General features: G+C 44.2%; 1 protein-coding gene across 8 annotated transcripts in view; it reads left to right on the top strand.

The window, feature by feature from the left end:
• Positions 1-19053, top strand: part of ALDH8A1 (aldehyde dehydrogenase 8 family member A1) — a 43863-nt gene continuing 24810 nt past the window's right edge. For all 8 annotated transcript variants that reach the window (XR_014017160.1, XR_014017161.1, XR_014017162.1 and 5 more), the window contains exons 1-6: positions 1-832; positions 3984-4131; positions 6312-6467; positions 8346-8495; positions 12637-12893; positions 14743-14904. Coding sequence is in view for 1 of the 8 variants with exons in the window: in XM_081250439.1 (XP_081106565.1) it covers positions 683-832; positions 3984-4131; positions 6312-6467; positions 8346-8495; positions 12637-12893; positions 14743-14904 (1023 nt within the window). In the remaining 7 variants the exon portion in view is untranslated. The remainder of the gene's footprint in view (positions 833-3983; positions 4132-6311; positions 6468-8345; positions 8496-12636; positions 12894-14742; positions 14905-19053) is intronic.

Here is a 19053-nt window from a genome sequence, read left to right as displayed (position 1 = left end):
AGTTTGGGCTGATACCGTCACCTTCATGGCACATCTGGGAAGATGTGGGTTGCGGTGGCAGCCCTGGTTTTAGGATGGACAGTTCAGCGACAAGGCAGAGAGAAACTGGTGGGTGGTGGAAAGAGAAAGTCTGCCTTCAGCCACCTCTGAGGGTGAGGGCAGTGATGCACTGAGGAAAAAGCACATGATTTGGAGACAAAAGGACCCTTACCAACTATGCAATTTTGGACAAATTCACCTCTCCGAGGACAAAAGAGGGGAAGTAATGACCTTTACTTTCTATAAGATTGTTGTGTGGAATAAATGAGTAAATTCATGTAAAGACCTGCCTCAGGGCCTGGCACTTAATCAATGTTCGAGCAGTGAATATAGTGTGAATCCCATAAAATGATACACACAGATGCCTTTAGACCATTTTAAAGGGCCATGAACACATAAGCTGATGTTACTTTAACATATTATTATCCATTTCTCACAACGTACTGGACGGCTGTGAAATATTTGGGAACTCTCTTCATTCGGAGTTTAGAGACTGAAATACTCTCGGAGAATGTAGGTCACCTCCCACTTTCACTGATTGGCAGATGGGGTCACTGGGGCTGGAAGTGAGGAGGAGACTAAGTCAGGAGTCGGGAGAGTGGGGGGATAACCTCCCTGAGGAACGCCAAGGGGAAGGGCAGGCATGTCCTTGGCTATGGCTGGAACAAGGGCCCTTTTGACGCTGGAAAATTTCATAGATGGGAAATTTTTACCTTGTAGCTCATACCTAGATTCCTACGATCCCTCTACGGGGGAAGTGTACTGCCGAGTGCCAGACAGTGGAAAAGAAGAGGTGAGTATATTCACTCAGAGAAGACTGAAATCGACTTTGCCTGTTGGTGATTTATGGTAACTTAATTTTCTAGGAGCAAAGGGGGTTGAGAAAAGGTGTAGGATTGTTAAACATTAGCAGAAGGAAGGTTTTTAGTTCTAGGAAGGTTTATTTTGTAATTGGGTATATATGATACACGGCACCAATCTCAGGTTACCGTATGCAGAAACAAATAATAATCCAGGGAGCCTAACACAAAGCCACAACTCACAGACATTCCTTGACGGGTGCCTAGTAAAAAGCATTATTTGTAAGAATGATCAGTATTACTAAGTGATCCTTTTTCTCAACCAAGTGTTGCCTAAATTTGCCATTATATTCATGGATTCCCCAAAAATGCATTACTTCACAAAAATTAACAAAATCTTAAAACCCAGGGATTTATTTTATATTATCCTGTAATAATTCTTCATGTCTTCAAAATATCTAGTAAAGTAAAACCAATCATTTGAATGATGAAATGCAGAATCAAATTCCTGCATATTTTTGAAGTTAAATTTAACACTACTTTTTCTTACTCAAAGCACTTAATGGTGCACACATTAAAACTTTTTTTTCAGTGATGTAGAACTAATATTATTGAAGAGTTTTGTAAAATATTTGCGATATATTTGATTAGTTATTGCACTGAGAGGATAAATATATTGGGGGTGATAAATGTGGCTGATGAATGTATACTCATCTAAATGGATTTATGCTCAAATTAAATGGATTTTAATTTATTTTTTTAAGGCACAAAGAACTAGATTATTTAAAAGATAATTGTAGCCTTCATATGTAAATGAGTATTATATGCAAGGTTTTTTTTTTAAAAAAAAGAACTAAGCTATTCTTTCTCTACTGTTAATAATATTCTAAATCTGTCTTGCATTAAAAAAAACCTTTAGACTTTTGGATTAAAGTTTGCAAATATTGGCTAATTTGTTGGTTAATCTGTAACCTGAAATTTTGTTTGCTTCAAATGACCTGGGATAGACATGGGAAATCCAGCTTTTCCAGCCCTCATTGTCTCAGAGTCCTTTCCAAAGTAAAGTTAAAATTGACAAGTATGCCAAATTCAGGTGAAATATTTTCTGCAGCTAATGGCTCAGCCCTTGCAGAAGAGAGAATGAGGGATGGATACACCTGCTCGCAGAGGAATAGATACTTTGGATTTCCCAGCAATCCAGCTTGCAAACATTCCATCTGATACCATAAAAGGGTTTTCTGGCTTGAAAAATATGGTTACCATGCAAGCCACATGCCCAATTTCCCCAAAAGTCACTCACAGTGCTGCCAGTCTGTCAACAGGACTCCCATTCATTCAGCGTTTGCTTTGTGCTGTGCATTCACTAAGCCATTGAACACAAATTGTCCCAAATCTGAGTCATAACCTATAAATAAGACTCTATCATCATCCTTATTTTACAGGTCACAGCATGCTTAGATTAGTGGTCACACACACGCAGTAACATTTGCACCGTAGCATTGGGGTCCGACTGCCTGGCTTCAGACATCAGCTGCACTGCTTAATACCTATGTTCTTGACCTACAGCTGAACCTCCCTGCGCCTCAGTCTCCTCATCTATAAAATGGGGATAATAATAATACCTACTTCAGAGTGTTGTTCTGGAGATTAAACAGACTGACATGTAGAGCCCTTTGCATCTGGCATATAGTAAATGCTTTATAAGTATTATCTTTTGCTAATATTATTGTATGTAGTACATTATATGTGTTCTACATTAAATGGCTGTAGGACATGTGACATAGGACAACTTAGAAAATATGACTGGACTTGAGTTTTCTGCTTTTCTAAAAGATCAGAGTTTTGTATCGACAACTGTAGGAAGATTCGATTTTACGTTGACTGCTGTAGGTAGGAACCCTCCTCTTGTTGGCTGGCAGCAGGGCATCAACCACCAACTTTCCAAACATTTGTAATTAAGACAAGAATCCTTTTATACCTATTTTAGCTCAGCCGAAGGTGACTTTGTTTACATAAAGAAAACGAGAAGGCATGTAGATCCGATTTGGGGTGATAGGGCAGCTGAATTGTCAGATCATGTAATATAAGAAAGATGCCGGAAGCTTGTGGAAAAAGATTCTGAGCCAGCCTGGGTCCAGTGGTGGAAGAAAGCTGTGAGTGATTATAAATGTCATGCCTGTGAGAGAGGAGAAGGGAGAGACACAGGCTCTGGATTTGCCATCTCTGGAAAAGGCATTGCTTAGACGTTTGCCTAAGAGAGGAGAAAGACAGCAGAAGCCCTGATAATTCATTCTGCCTCCATGAACTGGCTTTGCTGATACCTTCCTATACATTGTTTCCTTTTGGATTTAGCTCTAAAACCAGGTCCCCAAGCTATCTGTTCAACCACAGATGCCCTCTTCTCCAACAGAGGACCTTTCCATTGGGCGGAGCCAGGCAGGGGACTGGGACTGTGGTTATGCCATAGCAGGCCAGCTGTGGTCTTGGGAGCCACAGAGATCTGGGTTTGCATCCTGATTCTGCCACTTATTAGCTGTGTGACCTCTGGCAAATTACTTGAGCTCTCTGTGTTTCAGTTTCCTTATCTGTAAAACGGGCTTAGCAATACTCATGTTACAGAATTTTAAAAGGGATTTAATGAAATAATTTGTGTAAAGCATTTAGCACATTCCGTTATATATAAAAATTAGTCAATAAATAACTAATATGATTAGTCATTCCAAGTGAAAATGACAGTCTGGGATGTGATTTCAAAGAAACTTTTAGACCTTACCAAGTGTGTCAAAACTGCATTAAGAGTTTAGAGATTCCATACATCTTAATTAAGTTTCCTCTCTCATATGATATTCAGAAATTTTCTGTATTTTGAAATTATTGAAAACGTATACCTGCTACTCAAATAGATTCTATTATTGCCACATTCTGGATACCTTGGTCAAAATGGAGCATTTTTCTTTTTTTGTGGTGCCCCGACTTTGCTGGTCATGTAAACACCACTTTGTGGGCGACTCAGTACTGAGAGTGTCGAATACTTGCAGTTAGGCAGAAAAAAACGTTAGCCGTGTACGGACCTGTGGATTCTGGATTCATCCAACCCTTGGGAGCAACAGTCTAAGGCGACCCTCTTCCGTTTGCTCCTCCGAGGTCGAAGCCGCGGTGGAGGCCGCCAGAGAAGCATTTCCGGGCTGGTCCTCCCGGAGCCCCCAGGAGCGCTCGCAGGTGCTGCAGCGGCTGGCGGATTTGCTGGAACAGTCCCTGGAGGAGCTGGCCCAGGCTGAATCCAGGGACCAAGGTGAGAGGCATCTGTGCCGGCCTCTTCCCTCTTTCCCACGCTCGCTCTCTCTAGCGGAGCCGGGGTTTAGCGCCACTGTCCCTTCTTCATGGGAAGTGCACGCACTATCTTCCTGGCGGTTCACACGCTCCTTCCAGGTTGTCAGTTGATCTCTTGCCTCTTAACCGTGTGGATGGAACTCAGGACACTTTCTTCATGTTACCCCCACCCCCTTGGACCCATCAGCTAGCCCACCCACGTGCTTCTCACGGCAGTGGTAGAGGATGGAAAGCCAAACCAGCCAAGGCCTCTGAAGGCCGAGGCTTGCAACTGGCCCACTTCTGCTTCATTCTGATGGCCAAAGCAAGTCAAGGCCCAGCTCAAGTTCAAGAGGCACGGAAATAAATACACTGTATGTTTGGTGGAAGGAACTGCAAAGATGTATGGCAAAGGGCATGGATATGGGGAGAGAGGAAGAAGGAGGGCTGAGGGTGCAACCCTCCACTAGTTCTAAGTAGAGAGTTTCAAAGCAAATTTGTTTCTTTTCACTACGTGATTCATTTATTATTTTTAAATTTTAATTAATTAATTAATTAATTAATTAATTAATTTTGGCTGCATTGAGTCTTCCTTGCTGCGTGCGGGCTTTCTCTAGTTGCGGTGAGCGGGGGCTACTCTCCATTGTGGCGCGCGAGCTTCTCATTGCGGTGGCTTCTCTTGTTGCAGAGCACAGGCTCTAGGTGCACGGGCTTCAGTAGTTGTGGCATGATATTTATTTTTTTAATTGAAATATAGTTGATTTACAACGTGTTAGTTTCAGGTGTACAGCACAGTGATTCACAAAGATATATAGATATATATATATACATATACATATACATGTGACAGCTCTTCAAATTGTCTTATATACGTATATATGTATGTATATATCATATATATGTTCTTTTTCAGATTCTTATTCCTTATAGGGTATTACAAGATATTGAATATAGTTCCTGTGCTCTACAGTAAGTCCTTGTTGGTTATCTATTTTATATATAGTAGTGTGTATATGTTAATCCCAACCTCCTAATTTATCCCTCCCCCTCCTTTCCCCTTTGGTAAACATAAGTTTGTTTGCTAAAAGCAAAGATAACTTGAAGAACAGTCACATGGTTTTTTAGAAAGATTTCCGATATGTTGGTCACTGTTCCACTCTCAACACAATTTCCCAATTTTTTTAACTGCTTCCCAGAAGTCAGGGTAATGGAGTAAATGTCTGTAAATCTTTGTAATGATATCTATTAGGAAAGGCCAAGATCTTTTTTTTTTTTTTTTGTGGTACGCGGGCCTCTCACTGTTGTGGCCTCTCCCGTTGCGGAGCACAGGCTCCGGACGCGCAGGCTCAGCGGCCATGGCTTACAGGCCTAGCCGCTCTGCGGCATGTGGGATCTTCCCGGACCAGGGCACGAACCTGTGTCCCCTGCATCGGCAGGCAGACTCTCAACCACTGCACCACCAGGGAAGCCCTGCCAAGATCTTTTTAATTTATATGCGTGCTATAAAGCAACCTAAAGTTAAGAAGCAGCCTGACTCCAAACCTTAAGAAGAAAATGCTTCCTGACATTGCAGAGTCTCCCTGTATCACTAAAGATAACTAAGGAACAATCCAGGTAAGCATATATCTAGGATGCGCATGGGGCACATGATGGGTGGGCAAGGGCCACACAGCATCCTGTGCCAGGTTCCCATCAGTGGTTCTGCCATGTGTCCATCTTAGTGACTCCACTGTGTGTTGAGGGGACAGTTAATATCATCCCATGCTTTTTTGATGATGTGCAAATACAGCTGTCTTAACACCCATTATTCCACGCCCTCTGTAGCGTGTCCAAAGCTTGGTGATTTTGAATTGAAAGAGCTGGTGTGGGTAAAGTGATAGCATCTGGTGAATTCCTGATGACAGCTATGAACTGTCCAGTCCCCAAACAAAGATTATTGGACTCAACTCTAACCCCCTCTACTTCATCTCCTAACCTCACGTCTAACTGTTTCATAGTTTTATCAAACTATGAGCAACGCTCTCTGTAACCAGGGAATGCCCATCCCGGGCTAGAAGAAACAGAGGCTACTTCAGTGTGAACTAGGATACGTGTGTGGTATTGCTTCCTCCCAGTCCGAGGTGAAGAACACTGACAGTGCCTTCTGTTGTTGACTTCTTACAGGGAAAACCCTAACCCTGGCGAGAACCATGGACATTCCCCGGTCTGTACAGAACTTCCGGTTCTTCGCTTCCTCCATCCTGCACCACACATCCGAGTGCACACAGATGGACCACATGGGCTGTCTCCACTACACGGTGCGGACCCCCGTGGGCATCGGTAGGTGCTGCAGTGAAAGCCTGGACCACAGCTGCATGTAGAGATGCTCAGCCCTGTAGAATTGATCTAAAGGAACAGACTTTAAAAAAAGGAAGGTAGAAATTTCTTCTACTTTATCTGAAATTTAATTGGCCTTAAAAATCCAATTCTAGTTTATTTTCTTTGTGTCAAATTCCCTAGTTATTCCTGGAACAACAGAAGAATCACAGAAAAAAAGAATGATACTGATTGTAAATTCACAATTCAGGACTTTTTGTCCCTTGTAATTAAAAAAAACAATTTATTTCCAGAGAGCGTTGTGATTAAGATCATAGATTTTAGGTTATGTGTGGGGTAAGTGATTTAACTTTTGTGTGCTTCAGTATCCTGATCTGGAAACTGGGAGGATGGTTTAATTTTATCTTTATATATCTTTGTGTGAATTATGTAAATTAGTAAGTGTAGAGCACTTAGAACAGTGCCAGGTACATGGTAAATAAGCCTTGACTGGATTATCTACTTCCCGCTTTCATTTCCTGCTTCTTGCCCTTTAGAGGACACATAAATATCTGCAATAACTAAAACTTTCCACTAGATGTCACTGTTTCCTCTGAGAAAAAACCAACCACCGTCCATATTTTACTAGTTATATTATATTAATTAATTTATTTATTTTGCTGTGTTGGGTCTTCGTTTCTGTGCGAGGGCTTTCTCTAGTTGTGGCAAGCGGGGACCACTCTTCATTGCGGTGTGAGGGCCTCTCACTATCGCGGCCTCTCTTGTTGCGGAGCACAGGCTCCAGATGCGCAGGCTCAGTAGTTGTGGCTCACGGGCCTAGTTGCTCCCCGGCATGTGGGATCCTCCCAGACCAGGGCTCGAACCCGTGTCCCCTGCATTAGCAGGCAGATTCTCAACCACTGTGCCACCAGGGAAGCCCTACTAGTTATATATTATGATAGAATAAAAGAAGATATTTTAAAGGGGAAGAAAATGGAACATTTTACCTGAGCCCTTCGGAAACGGTATTTTCAAGGCATTATAAAAGCTCAAACCTCCTCCTAAGAAGTATGCTAGTACATTATGCTGCAAAAATATTGTTATCCCCTAAAAAGCAGATTTTTCAGTGGGAAATTTAATAATGTAAACTAATAATAATGTAAACAGGCTTGAGGGCAGTGTATAAAATAAGGTGAATCCATTTCCTGATTCATAATGTAGGTTTTATTTTTCACGTTTTATGGTCAGAAGCCTAGGTGGTTTCAGAATGTTACATGGAGACCCACTGTAAATGTTGGTTCTGTTACTTACCCAGCAAACCTATCTAGTCAGGATACAGGTGAGAACCTAGAAAGATTTTTTTTTTAATTAAAAAATACTCTGGGTTAGCTAAAATGGATTTCACAGTCTCAGAACCTATTGCTCTTATTTTACAAATAATTCTGAACAGCTTGAGATTTTATGTCTCAATCCACAAGAGATTAGAAACAGAGATGGAGGAATTTAGAAGAAATAGTAACTGGCCTGTTTGATAATGAGGAGGGAGAAGTTTAAACAGTGCAGAGATCAGTCTACAAATCTCAAAACTGGTCACATTCTGAGAATGTTTAGGGACAGGTGACAGTCTTTTAGCCCCAGAACTTATATTGCTGTTGTTCATAAATATAATTGTGAGTCATCAAGAAAAGAGTAAACTGTACTGATTATAGTTTTTAAAGGTACAGCTGCTTGTAATACAGTTTAGAATTAGTTCCCTGAAGTTGGCTACAAAAGTTTGGGATTTTGGAAGAGTAAGCTGAAGTTTGGTGTAGCATGAAGGAGTTTTCATTCATAAAGCCTGTCTGGCCCATCTGCTTTGAGGGGCATGTCATTGCTGACAATGCTTCTGTTATCCTCTGTTAGCTGGTCTCATCAGTCCCTGGAATCTGCCCCTCTACTTGCTGACCTGGAAGCTGGCTCCAGCGATCGCCGCTGGCAACACTGTGATAGCCAAGCCCAGCGAGCTGACTTCTGTGACCGCGTGGATGATGTGCAAACTCCTGGAGAAAGCAGGTAATTGGGAGATGGGGTTTAAGTGGGGGCACGCGGTTGGCTTTGGAGATGTACGTTTTGTAGGCTTCGGCCACCGTAGGGTCACTGACATTTGAAAAGTTCTTATGGATAGAAATCTGCTTAGCACCGAAACAGATCCCAGGGACATCTCTGATTTTTCATTTCCCTGATCCTCTTCTGAGAAATCCCCTTCATCCACGGGGTTCGTGCCCACTGCTTCCTTTCTTCATCCCCAGAACGTGCTACTGCAGGACAGCTCCTCCTTGCACGGGCTCCACGGGCAGAGTCCCCTGAGCACAGGATAGCAGTACAGCAAACGGCTTAAAGAGCTTGATGAACTCAGACACCAGCCTGCCCCAGACCGTGTCTCCAATAGTCAGTTTAAATACTACGTTTGAAACACAAGTGGATTTTGATGCAAAAAAGAATATTGCTAGGTACCTCTCTGGTTTGCACAGCTATAGAATGCCTAAGAGAAACAGCCCATTTTCAAGAGAATTGAATACACACCCCTCAGTTTTCCCTGCATTTGGAACCACTGCTGAGATGCTGCTATACTACGGTTCCTTGTCCCCCTTTTGCCGATGGTTTAAAATGTGGAGGGTGTGTTCCTGGTTTCGCCTGGAGTGTTCAGCCGACACTGCACTGGGATTGGAAGGTCACAGGCAGGAGGCTCTAGCTTGTAACCCACAGGAAGCCCCTCACTGTGAGGCCCTCGGCTCATGTCTCTGCCCAGCCTGGATGGGAATGATGGGCAGGTGGCGGGGAACAGGCTCTGTCAGTCTCTGCTGTGCTCGTTTCCTTCAAGCCCACAGAGAAGGTGTTGCTGGGCTCACTTAGATGCATAGAAGGGGTGGTTGGTAAGAACCCATCTCTCTCCTGGATGCCTTTTCTCTCAAAGCAAAAACATACACACTGGCTTCCAGGAAAGTTGAGCCAGTTCCTACTCCAGGGTTTAGATGACAGGTTAAATTGTGCCCGTTGAGGGAAGAGCACTGGGCCTCAGGACCCTAGTTTAGCTGCTCATTTCCCTCGTATCCTACGGAGGAATGAGGCCACCCAGCCTAGGTCTTTGGGATGATGTCGATGGCTGCCCTAGGCCTCTGGAAGGTGCATGATATGAACATCCCTACCTCCCTCCTGTCCCAGAACGTGCCATCCCTCCCTTACAAAAGAGACTGCATTCTACCCCTTTCCTTGCAAAATTGAAACTCTAGTATCTGCAAAGGTCCAAGGTGTTTCTTCCCTGCCTCTTGACTGCCGGTTCCCTGGTGTGAGATAGAAGTGGGGCCTCCACTCTGCTTTGATCCTGTGTTGGATACACAGGGAGCTGGGGAGGGTGCCACAGAGCCGTGTTCCAGAGACCACTCACTCCTAAAATCAGCTACATCTTGATCTATGATGATTTCTCTTTTCTAATCACCCTCCTCTTTCATATAACCCAGAACCTGGTCTGCATGAAAGTTTTATGTTTCCATTTATTTACCCAGCATTGCTCTTATTCTTGTGAATGAATAAACCTATTGTACCGAGACAGTCCTTCCCTCCCTCCCATCCTCCCTCCCTCCCTGGGCTGGCTTTGCCAAACTTTCCTCCTCCAACAAACACTGAGAGTATGATGGTCCAATTGCACCTGACATGAGCCCTCAGTTTCTCCACTGGGATTGGGAAGGGGTGTGAATTACATCACTTAATTCTGCTTTAGAGCACTCTAAGGGAAACTTGCAATAGTGTAAGAAAAGAAAGCTAAAACAACCTGCTAAGGCATTCTGGATATTTCAACAGCTAGCTCCTCTAGTCCGGGGCATTCAAACAGACTTGGTAAATGAACTTTCTTTGAAATAAAATCATCGACTATTTATATAGATACACCATGAATACCTCTTTGGGAGCCCTAGAATATTTGGTTTTTTTCCCTTGGGGGCACCAAACGTTTGCTCTCATTCCTGAAGTGTCCACTGATGGCAGATTTCTGGCCCTTCCTATTAATTTTGGTTCTGCTCTGTTTAAGCTTAAAATTTTCCTTGTCGTGACCCAGGCACATCCTGGCACTGGAGGGACTTCCTTCCCTTTGCTGTCTCTTAGCCGCCTACTCTGAGTTTTACTGAATTGTTATTTGCCAATTAAACTGCCTTCTTTCTCTTATAACCAGAATCTTTCAAGGGTAGAAGGCAGATTTATCTACAAAAATTTCATTAGTGTCTGGATCAAATGGCAAGGTGGTTCTGAGAAGTACTGGCCAGTAGATAGCTCTTAACTTATTAACATCGGAGCTCAAAGAAACGTAATCAAGCAATGTATTAATACGACGAACCTCACAGAGCTGTTGGGAGATCTATAGGGTGTAGTCCACTTACAACAATGACCAACCCACAGGAAGTACCCAATAAATGTGAGCGTTTACTGGTACTCTTTAAATTTTTTATTTTTATATTTTATTCTCATTAAAATTATTTTAATAGCATACATATGTAGCATTATATCTTCTTTTTCATTAATTTATTTAATTTATTTATTTATTAATAGATCTTTATTGGAGTATAATTGCTTCACAATACTGCATTAGCTTCTGTTGTACACCGAAGTGAATCAGCCATATGCATACGTATGTCCCCATATACCCTCCCTCTTGAGCCTCCCTCCCACCCTCCCTATCCCACCCCTCTAGGTCATCGCAAAGCACTGAGATGATCTCCCTGTGCTATGCTGCTGCTTCCCACTAGCTATCGATTTTACATTCGGTCGTGTATGTATGTCGATGCTACTCTCACCTCTCCCCAGCTTCCCCCTCCCACCCCGCGTCCTCAAGTCCATTCTCTATGTCTACATCTTTATTCCTGCCCTGCAACTAGGTTCATCAGTACCTTTTTTTTTTTTTTTAGATTCCATATATATGCGTCAGCATACAGTATTTGTTTTTCTCTTTCTGACTTACTTCACTCTGTATGACAGTCTCTAAGTCCATCCACCTCACTACAAATAACTCAATTTCGTTTCTTTTTATGGCTGAGTAATATTCCATTGTATATATGTGCCGCATCTTCTTTATCCATTCATCTGTCGATGGACACTTAGGTTGCTTCCATGTCCTGGCTATTGTAAATAGTGCTGCAGTGAACACTGTGGTACATGTCTCTTTTTGAATTATGGTTTTCTCAGGGTATATACCCAGTAGTGGGATTGCTGGGTCATATGGTAATTCTGTTTTTAGTTTTTAAGGAACCTCCATACTGTTCTCCATAGTGGCTGTACCAATTTACATTCCCACCAACAGTGCAGGAGGGCTCCCTTTTCACCACACCCTTTCTAGCATTTATTGTTTCCAGATTTTTTGATAATGGCTATCATTAATTTATTTTAAATGTGATGTGTTAAAAAAAATTTTGTTAATGGGTATTCATTCTATATGGCAAAGTAGGGCATGGCACAGTGGATACAATGAAAGGCAAAACACAGACCCCATGTCTGCCCTTGGCTGGAGTACCTTCTAGTGGTCGATATGTAATGAACAGGAAAATCCATAAAACACATAAATGAATACATGCAGATATAGAGCAGTAGAGTTTCATGATAGAAAAGATTGGGGCACCTACTTGGGGGTGTTCTTGGTCAGTCAGTCTTAGAGGATGATGGTGCATCCATATCATGGAGAACCGGACCTTCAACTCAAGACTCACCTTCCTGGGGGAGCCCTCCCTCACTCCCCTGGGCCGAGGTAGTCAGTCTCTTCTCTGGCTTCTTCAGTGCATGAATGCTCCCTCTACTTCACATTTGCCCACTGAACTGTGAGCCGTGGATGCCAGCTTGGAGCAGGGCTCTCCTCCCTCCTGGGGCCCGACCTGCCTGAGGATGTATTTGTATCTTCAGCCCCTGAGGCCCAGTCAATACTATGGAATGAATTATACAGAATGTTCAACCCTGCATTTTTCTAGGACAAAGCCCCCTGAGAAATCCCACCTGGGGTATAGCGTAGGCAGAGGTGATGCTGTAGTCTTTGTTTTGCTATTGAACCAGAGACAGCCATTAACATTCCCACCCAACCCCATTCACGCCATTAAACTTTGAATGAGAATCTCCATGTAACCTGAAGTCCTCGACATACTGAGAAGAATCACTGAAACCGATACTGCTTCCCATCCAGGTGTTCCACCAGGTGTGGTAAATATTGTGTTTGGAATGGGACCCAGGGTAGGCGAGGCGCTGGTGTCCCACCCAGCGGTGCCCCTCATCTCCTTCACTGGGAGCCAGCCCACAGCCGAGCGGATCACACAGCTGAGTGCTCCCCACTGCAAGAAGCTCTCGCTGGAGCTGGGGGGCAAGAATCCTGCCATCATCTTTGAAGATGCCAACCTGGAGGAGTGTGTTCCGACCACAGTCAGGTCCAGCTTTGCCAACCAGGTATGTCCTCTGGGTTTTTTCTTCCCCTTTGTTTATTTGCTTGTTTTTAACTCAGTAGCCCTGTCAAGCTGGATCTGTTGCATCACAGTGCAAAACTGGGGTGAGTAAGTCAATCTAGGACTATTTCAGTGAAAGGAGAATGGTTACATTGTGTTACTCCATTGACTATCTGTTCAATCATAATGTCACTCAGAAGCCTTGTGGCGTCTCCTGTGCAGCAAACTCCTCTTCTTGAGTTACACGGCTTTTATCGGGTGATGACTTCTTTTTTTGCTTCTCCAAGCTTCCCCATTCCTTTATTTATAGTTTTCCCAGTCTTTTCTTGCTGTCCAGGTGTCCTAGCTCCTGGAAACCTTATTATCCCTCCCCAGAGCATCCCAAATGCATTCACACACTTAGAAATAAGTACCTGAACAAGTCTCAAGCAAGTTTCTTAACTTAACGTCATGGAGGAGCCTTGGGCAACTTTGTTTCTCCTGATTGTTAGATGGGTTGTTGTGAAGATGAAATATCAATGTGATGAAAATATTTATTTATGCATATATGTACAATCATACATACACAATACTGACAAGTCCAGAATGTGGTTTGTAAACTATTACATGTTATGTTCAAATGACAATAAGGATGATTTTTCACTCAGAAATCTGTTAGCGCCTCTCCCTGGAACACTCAGTACCTCTATTTGGATGTCCAGTAGCATCTGAAACTTAACCTGTGCAGAGAAGAACTCTTGATTCCCCTCCCTCTCCTTTCCCTGCGGTACCTCTGCTCTCTCCGCCTTGTGTTTGACTCTCCAGGGAAGAGACTACCAGCCACTCTGAGTCTCAGGCCCCAAATCTGGGACTCATCCTTGTTCTTACTTTTTCTTTTCCTTATACCTCACTAATCCACCAACAGGTCCTGTTAGTTCTATCTTTAAAATCTATCCTGAATCCTTTCACTTCTCCAGAACATCTATGCCAGTTTCCTTACACTTTTGGGGTCCCATGCCCCTTTAAGAATTTGTTAACCTCAGTGGACTCCTATCACTTTTCTCATCTCCATTGATCCTGCCTGATCCAAGCTACCTCCACTTATCTGAATGTCTGAAAAGCTCTCTTAACACTCCCCTGTTTCCACTCTCCTTCTCTCCAATTCTATTCTCCACACAGCTGCCAGAATGATCATTTTAAAATGTAAATCCGATCCCATCATCTTGCTGCTTAAAGCCTTCCATGGTCCCTTCATGATACTGTGGATAAAATGCAAGCTCTGTGTGAGTCTATGAGCCTTTAAGACCCTGTGTGACGTTGCCTCGCTCCTCACCCCCTGCCTTTGTCTTCTACATCCCTCTGACCCCTGTCCCTGCCTCCATCCCCACCCTCAGCCCCACTCACCTTCCTCCCTTTCCTCACACACTCCAAGCTCATTCCTGTGGCAGGTCCTTTGCATTTACTGCTGAGAATTCTCTTCCTTCAGATCTTCATCCATCCAGCTCCTTCACGTCAATCAAGGGTCAGTTCAAATATCCCCTGTTCACCAGTGCCTTCTAGGACTCCCTTTAATAAAAGGGAGTAAAAGCTGCCCCCCCCATTATTTTCTATTCTCATTCTCTGCTTAGTTTTCTTGTATTGTTTTGGTCACAACCTGAAGTTATATTTTTCATTGAGCTTTACTTGTGCTGTTGCCTGTCTTCCCTAGAAGACAGTGCATTCCACATGGCGAAACTTCATCTTGTTTACCACTGTCTCCCATTGTCCAGACCAGTGCCTGATATGTGACAGGCACTCAGAAGTGCAGGGTGATCTATCCATGAAGGAGTGGGCCCTCCTGTTTTGTCACTGTCCTCATGTGTCATTCTTGGCAGGGTGAAATTTGCCTCTGCACCAGCAGGATCTTTGTCCAGAAGAGCATCTATAGTGAATTTTTAAAGAGGTTTGTAAAAGCTACCAGAATGTGGAAAGTTGGCATTCCCTCTGACCCATCAGCCGACATGGGAGCTCTGATCAGTAAAGCTCATTTGGAGAAAGTAAGTAAATCCCTGTGTGTAAGTCACAGAAAGATTTCTTATTTTGAGAGGAGCTCAGTGCGAGGTGTAATACCATCTGTGCTTTGAAATACTGTTAATTACTACCCTATTTTTTAATAATTATGATGTGTGGGAAATTGTCTCTGGATACAGAGTCTGAAAATGTTAGAGATGAATACACAAATGTAGTCCAGGTTAAAGCAGCATCTACATGAAATAAATGAACTTGAGAAGTCAGTAAAGAGATGCCACCAGTAGAGTGAGGAAGGCAAATTGCAGAGCATAAAAGTCAGGTGACGAGAATGATGTGGGCTGAGAGTGGCAGGGAATTCCACCGGTAAATGTTCCCAGTCAGTCCCCAGGCAGTAAGGTTCTGCCTCTGGCTTACAGCAAACGAGAGTCCAGAAGTGTGAATCCAATCCAAATGATGCTGTCCTTAGTTGGTGGGGTGACTTGTGGGAGCCTCCATGGGAGAAGCCATTGATGTTCTCTGGGTGGCTTATGGAATTTGGGTCTTCAAGGTCATTTTAATTCATTACCTGATGGGAATCCCAAAATAAGTCATAGAATTTCAGAGCTAAAAAGACCTCATTTTCAGCTGTAGTAACTCAGGCCAACCAAAGATAATGGTAATACACCCCTATCAGTTAACCAGTGAGGAACAGAGCCTTTACTTAAGTTTGAAGAACTCTCTGACACTGCACAGATCTGGTAGACTTACTACATTTTAACTTTTACCTTCACTTTAGTGTGGAGCACAGATGCCCGTAGGTGGGAAGGTGTAGTCTCAGTCTTGCTGGTCTCTTCTTATTTGTTTTCTCAGTAAAATGGGAAGCAGGGTGAGACGGGGAGATGGTGTTGAAGGTTTCAAGAAGGAGGAAGAAGTGTGAGATAGTCTTGCAGGAGATCAGGAGAGAGAATGGGCTTCGAAGTGACTGTGTTGTTGCCGGGGCAGCTCCAAGGGCTCACCTGGAGCTGTGATCATTTATGATCACATTAAATAAATATGTGGTCATTTATTTAAAGTGAGACCGGCCAGCATGACTGTTTTTTCCTCCAGTCAAATTCACCTACAAGATTGCAGGCACATGGGCAGCTGTCCCCAGAGTGCCTGTGGTGGACCCACAGTTGTGGATGTTCCCACCCTCGTGGAGTGAGGCATCACCACGTGCAAGAGGCTCCCTTGTCCTCCCTTATCTGGCTGTTCTAGACACAGGGATCCATGCTACCTGCCCACACATGCAAATAAGTGGTGAAAAATAACCTCCTGCATGTTCCCGAATGCTTTCTGTGGCACAGAATTAACTTCCCAGAAGCATCTTCCAGTAGACTCAGGCCATGGTGTCATCTAAGGTCCCCTTTGCAATTCACCATTCACCTGAGACTCCAAGTTCTCTTTATCAACTCAGCAGAGAAACTGTTCTTCCATCGTAGGCACTGTTATAATAACTATTTAAGTTCCCCAATGAGGGGAGGTGTATCAGTGAAACAAATCAAAGCATTTGACTTTCCTGTAGCAGTTGAAAGATTTGTAGGCCCCTGTCTTTTGTATGTGAGAGAAACTGATGCCATTCATTGACTCCTATTGGTAGTTAGGGCTTTTCTCTGTTGTACTCTGAGTATTTGTCCCTTTTTCCCAACCTAGTGAACTTGGGTCAGATACAGGCTCACCAGGTTTCAATGTATTGTAACGCCTGTGGGCTTTAATACAATATTTGTGATGCTCAGTGTATCTCTGCTGGCCCAAAGGGGCCCTCGCTTTAGCCTGCCCCCCCCCCAATGCCCTCCTGAGCTCCACCACAGGCCCTCCCCGAAGCATTTCTGCTCTCTGACAGCAAAGCAGCCTCAGGCCATGTGAGTTGTTCTGCCCCACACGGCCAACAGGACCTCTGTCTACTGAGTCCTGGTTCCTTTCAGTGGAGAATGGTAATCAAGGTCCTATGGGTGCCCCTTAGATGATGTCCCATGATAACAAGACAGCCAAGAGGATGTGACTTAAAACCTGGTTGTGCTGAGCTCATACGCTGCCCTTTTAAGAAGTCCAGCTCGTAAAGATGGTAGCTCATCTCAGAAAGGTCCACAGTTCTATTGCTTCTAAGGGGGAAGATTTTGCACAGTGTTAAAAATAGTTTTTCATAGTTAAAAACTTAAAAATAGTGTTTATCATAAGCCATTTATTTTTATTTTTTAAGGAAGAACAATAAAGATGGTATTTCCATTATCCCACCACACATAAAACTTCGGGTAGCTCTGGGTTCCCCTTGTTTTGTGGTCCTGTAGATGGACCCCTCCTCTCAGCTGTGCTCAGAGTCCCCACCCGTCCCCAGTATAAAGTCTCAGAACCATCCTGCTGTGGCTCAGAGGGTCCCTGGACACCTTTCATCCCTACTACTCCGCCCAGAATATGTGCGCCTGGATGCAAGAAGTCACAGCTTTACCCTGTGGGTCTCTCACCAAGTGGGCCCCTGATGGGGGGCTTTCAGCTCAGGTCTTGTGAGGAAGCCCTAGGTGTCTCTGCCCTTTGAGAGGGAGCCAATGGAAGCAGCTTGGGAAGTGTATGTGTGTCTTTTTCAGGCTGTGACTCTTCTCAGTTCAGTGTGCCAAACCTTGATCTGGGATCAAGGAGGCGGCAGGCACACTCCACTGGCAGTTGTCTTTCCTCGCCTTTCGCCAGGAAGCTTTGGGGTCTGCGAGCCAAGGAAGGGCTGGCTGCCATCTTTGCATTCCACCCCTCCTCTTCTGCAGTAGGTCTCTGTCTTCTCCAAATCAAATTAAGGGACTTCCCTGACAGTCCAGTGGTTAAGACTCCGTGCTCCCACCGCAGGCGGGCGCAGGTTTGATCCCTGGTCGCCTGGTCGGGAACTAAGATCCTGCATGCCGTGCACGGCCAAAAATAAATGCATGAATGAATAAATAAATAAATAAAATCAGCCACGGGATCTTTGTTTCCATCCTGTGGGATTGTCACAACAGATGGTGAAGCAGTGACAGAAGAATCCGGCTAGAGGCTGTGACAGTTGTTTTGTAATGGCCAAGGGCTCCTAAGTGCAAGTGTGACTTTGTAGGTTCCCAGGATGGCAGCGCAGACCCACAGGAAATGGCAGGTGATTCTATCCTCAGGGAATGCAGAAAAATCTCCCTTGCCTATTTCACAGGGTTGCTTTTTGTTTTCATTTTTGTTTTTCTTTTGACTCTCCAGAATCCTTCCCTGCTTGACTGTCTGGAGAATCTGGCTCTAGGCCAGCCTTCCAAAGATGCAAATAACCAGAGAGAGAGAACCCTTGAGTGTTCACAGTGAGGCGGGGGGAAGCACAGAGGAAGTTCACGGGTATATCCCCCAATAAGGCCAGGCTTCAGGTCTAACTAAGGTCCACTCTTGCGGTTTCCTGTCCTCCTCTGTCAGTTAACCCCGCACCCCGACGTACACAGTGGGGAGCATCCCTGAAGTCTCTTAGCTCGTGAGTGTCAGACCGTGCATTATATCATCATCATCATCACCATCACCATCACCACAAACAACAGCAGCTGACTTTCAAAAGACTTACTGTGTGTCAGGTATCACACTAAGTATTTTACATATATTATTTTATTTAGTCCTCTCAGGAACCCTATGAATAAGTGGCACAGTCAATCCCAGTTTTCCAGTGAGGAAACTGAGGCATAGAGCTTTTTTTTTTTTTTTTAATTTATTTTTGGCTGCATTGGGTCTTCATTGCTGCGTGCGGGCTTTTCTCTAGTTGTGGCGAGTGGGAGCTACTCTTCGTTGCGCTGCGCGGGCTTCTCATTGAGGTGGCTTCTCTTTGTTGTGGAGCATGGGCTCTAGGCGTGTGGGCTTCAGTAGTTGTGGCTCACGGGCTCAGTAGTTGTGGCTCGTGGGCTCTAGAGCGCAGACTCAGTAGTTGTGGCACGTGGGCTTAGTTGCTCTGCGGCATGTGGGATCTTCCCAGACCAGGACTCGAAGCCGTGTCCCCTACGCTGGCAGACGGATTCTTAACCACTGCGCCACCAGGGAAGTCCAGGCTTAGAGCATTTAAAATCCCTCAGCTGATAAGTGGAGGAACTGGGATTTGAGCACCGCTGTGCTCCCAAGACCACTCTTCTAACTTCTATGCTTTGATTTTATGGCCAAAACTATTCAATATTAAGTGC

This window comes from Mesoplodon bidens, assembly GCF_964165515.1.
Source record: "Mesoplodon bidens genome assembly, chromosome: 12".
Lineage (NCBI taxonomy): Eukaryota > Metazoa > Chordata > Mammalia > Artiodactyla > Ziphiidae > Mesoplodon > Mesoplodon bidens.
The sequence above is the reverse complement of the archived record's forward strand: the minus strand, read 5'-3'. Positions and strand labels throughout refer to the sequence as shown.